Below are 3861 nucleotides of genomic sequence, written 5' to 3'. Positions count from 1 at the left end.
GTATATATGTATGTATTATTATATATATATATATATATATATATACTTGTGTGTATTTGGAAATATTACTATTAATACCTTATTTCTGTTGAATTCCTCTGGGGTTTAAGGGTGTTATTGCAGTATGTTGGTGCAGTATATTTCGCCAGGAATCAGCTATCAGGGCTCTAAAACAGGTCGGTCTGCTACGATGTGTTCACTATATATAGGTTCACTACTATCGCTAGACGTGTAGTTCACATTAATTTTTTTATACAAATACAAATGGAGACATGACCCACAAGCTGTCGTTCCTAAACAAGCTGCGTCCCTGTGAATATTATGTTTCAGGCTATATATGTACATAGAGATCTCATATCTAGTTTATGTGGTACATATGTATATACCATATACTTGGCCCCCGCCAACATCCCTCTCTCACCCCCCTGCCCTTAATTCTGAAACTGAGGAATGGCTACTTAAGCCTCATTTGTAGTCTACTACACTGCGTATAGATCGTATCGCAACGCACAAACGGTCGTGCATATACATCACGTACTCGCAATGACTTTCGCTGCTATGGGATTTATGTGATTTAATATATACCCGATGACTTAAATATGGGATGCAATGACATAATATATATATATATATATATATATACTTGCTTAAGTTTCTCATACTCAAACACTTCAGGGGTGATGAATAGAGCCCAATTTGTAGTACACAGTGCTGTGCACTTACACTACCTACCCAACTATAACTCTGTCTGCGATGATGTTTTGTTGGTATATAGTTTAAATGCAAAGATATGAGTTCTACGTGCATAGCTCGTGAAAAAAAATCAACAACGTATATATATATCTCTCTAAATATATATATATATATAACTGCTTTAATTTCCACCTCAGGAGTGATCAACAAGGCTGGATTTGTAGTGCACAGTGCCGTACACCGAGCAAGACATGACGCACAGGCAGTCATGCACATACACCACCCACCCACAATGGCTGTGTCTGCTATGAAGTGCGGGTTACTACCATTGACCCAGGACAGTTGTATACTGGGTAAAATCAGTTACCATAACTACGAAGGAATCGCCATCGATAAAAAGGAGATTGAGTCCCTGGGACGTGATTGTGGAGAAACTAACAGGGTAAGAGGAGGGTGCATTGTGCTATATGTGTGCATTCACATATGTATACATCTCATGAGTGCGTATGTGTGTAGAGTTGAAGGGATGTATTATCTGCCGATTAGCATATGTATACATTGTCAACGTATTTCGAACACCCACCCCCAACTGATCTGCGTTGATGTGTCATGCGCATTCACACTTCCCATGTATCGTGGCAACGGATTCAGGGTATCTATCTCTGTGCATGTTTCTTCTCTTTTTAGGTTAATTTAGGATTGGTATCATGCATACATTTGTCTACTCTACGCACGGGTAATCATTTCTTGTTCACGACGTATATGACTAGTGATTCACCCAAGCATATATTGACATACATACATATCCGATATATATATTTAAATAAATTGCAGGTGATGATGCTCAAGAACCATGGTGCACTGACTCTGGGCAGGTCTGTTGGCGAAATGTTCCTGTTAATGTACTACGTGGTCAAGGTATGTTTTACGGCTGGATGTTTTATTCGCGTCTATACGCATAGAACATACCTACATGTATATATTCATCTACAAATTGACGTGTCTGTACATCCCGATGGACATTTAAACCAACTTACACCTATCCAGCAATGTCATTGGGCCACATGGTCTGCAGCTCTACCGAAGTTGTGTCAAATAAATTTATCCGTCATATGGATAGAGGTTTTCTAGAAATAATTGGCCGATAATATTTATGTATATATTATATATATTATTATATAATATATTTTTTTATTACATATATAAATATATATATCGATATATGTATATATATATATATTGTGATATTTACACTATATATCTTGCATTGCTGCTTGGTGTGGTAGACGATTTCACTGGCTAGCTCGATGTGCGTACGATAATATGTACGACATTCGACACGATTTGTTGTAGCCTATAGCTGTAGACACCGGGAGAATCGGCGGTGACACGGTGTTGTCCTATATACGACATTTTTTTTCTTGTTCTTAAATCTCGTGTGAAACTGTGGTGTGATTAAGACGAATGGTGCGCACGTTGTATGTTTCCAACAGTCGTGCCACTCACATATATATATATATAGGTACGCTTTTGCTAAGATTTAATACACTATATCGCATACTTATTATTCTTATACTACAGAAGCTTGCTGTACGTAACATCTCATGTCATGTACGTTGTACTTTCTTCCTACAGTCATGTGAGTCTCAAGTGCAGGCTTTTTCTGCTGGCGGTATTGACGCAGTACATCAAATCCCACAGGCGACGCGCGAATTAGTACACAAGCAGGCCACGAGCTTCAATGCCGAGTATGTGACATACAAAGTTTCATCGGATATATCTATATGTCTATCTATATATATATATACATTTCTATATATTTCTATATATATGTGTGTGTGCGTGTGTGTGTATGTATATGTACGTGTGTTTCGATAAACGTATATGTAAATATGCCTATATCGATTTACATAGTTGTCGCAGTCGGCATTCACCTTTCCAAAATGAAAGGTCCAATTTTATCTTTCGTCTCGGCACGCATTTCGACTTGCAGAGAGAGTGGGGTATGTGAATAGAACTTAGTAGTTATATATAGTAGTATTATCTGTGTCGGGGACCTGTACTCAGAAAAGGTATGACCGCGTCCGGGTATGTATTCGGGTTCTCATCTCCTCCACTACCTTAACTGAGACACAGTTTAGTACCTGCAGCAGTATTGTGAAGTCGAGACGGTTGATGGGCGTACCGATAGTTGCTCGCCCAAATTAACATGGATCATCGATCCAGCTACAACTAGTGTGACTTGGCTCATAACACTTTTTATTTCAAAGTTTATACAAGCTTTTTTGTTATTAATGCACTAATTTGGTCGTAGTTGTGTATAACCAGCGCTGTGGCATGGCTTCGGTATAGCGCGTAGTAGGACGGTGGCGACCAGTGCTGTACGTTTTGCTGGCAACGTTTGGTCTCATCAATTTGTTTTGCCTAGATTTATTCGTTTGTGTTAGAATTGTGCAGAGAGTTAGTACCATCTGGTGTTTATTATATCTGCAATATCTATCGGTCAGTTCCGAATTTTGACCACGCATAAGTACTGGTCGAGTGACTATGCTGATGTCTATCAATAATCACCAAAATCGACAAAAATCGACATCGCACATTTAATATACAAAAATAAAAACACTATCTATATATATGTATACGTGTATATCGATAGATACCTTCAAATAGTTCAGCACTCGGCATAAATATTTAATTTGTATACTTCTTGTTCGCAGGGTTGGAAAGACCGAGTTCGAGTATTTGAGACGTCAACTAAACAACGTCTCTACCGAATACATGAATTAAGGGGCAACAGTCGATTCCCAGAAGCTGTGACGGAAAGTCGCGCCCAGAACGAGTTTCGATCAGTAAAATAAACATATATATATTATTATTCGATAGAGCACAAATATAAAACCATTATTTTAAATATATACAATATATATATATATCTCCCTAAAACACCTGATGTATATGTATTTGTGTGGGTGTATGTATCTATGTATATATTATATTAATTGTGAGAAGATATTCACGCTAGTTAGAACACAACTTCTTTTAATAGTAGTATATAATGAGTTGGTGAAAGACTAGACTGTAATTCTGGGCCCAAATATATATAGTTGATAATGTGTCAGTATAATCATTTGGTTCAACACAGAAAATACATATATATATATTAAACCC

General features: G+C 37.5%; 1 protein-coding gene across 1 annotated transcript; it reads left to right on the top strand.

Moving 5' to 3' along the window:
• Nucleotides 1-887: 887 nt before the first annotated feature.
• On the top strand, nt 888-3553 carry SARC_06381 (hypothetical protein). The gene is made up of 4 exons (XM_014299718.1): nt 888-1135; nt 1528-1611; nt 2329-2441; nt 3411-3553. The coding sequence occupies exons 1-4, from the start codon at nt 962-964 to the stop codon at nt 3478-3480; spliced, it is 441 nt and encodes a 146-aa protein (XP_014155193.1). The 5' UTR covers nt 888-961; the 3' UTR covers nt 3481-3553.
• The last annotated feature ends 308 nt before the right edge of the window (nt 3554-3861 follow it).

Source organism: Sphaeroforma arctica, assembly GCF_001186125.1.
Source record: "Sphaeroforma arctica JP610 unplaced genomic scaffold supercont1.453, whole genome shotgun sequence".
In the NCBI taxonomy this organism is placed as follows: Eukaryota; class Ichthyosporea; order Ichthyophonida; genus Sphaeroforma; species Sphaeroforma arctica.
The sequence above is the reverse complement of the archived record's forward strand: the minus strand, read 5'-3'. Positions and strand labels throughout refer to the sequence as shown.

Coding starts and splice junctions, on each gene's coding strand:
- SARC_06381 (XM_014299718.1), top strand. CDS start 962: ATGCACATACACCACCCACCCACAATGGCTGTGTCTGCTATGAAGTGC. Junction 1,136..1,527: donor ATTGTGGAGAAACTAACAGG/GTAAGAGGAGGG, acceptor AATAAATTGCAG/GTGATGATGCTCAAGAACCA. Junction 2,442..3,410: donor GCCACGAGCTTCAATGCCGA/GTATGTGACATA, acceptor TCTTGTTCGCAG/GGTTGGAAAGACCGAGTTCG.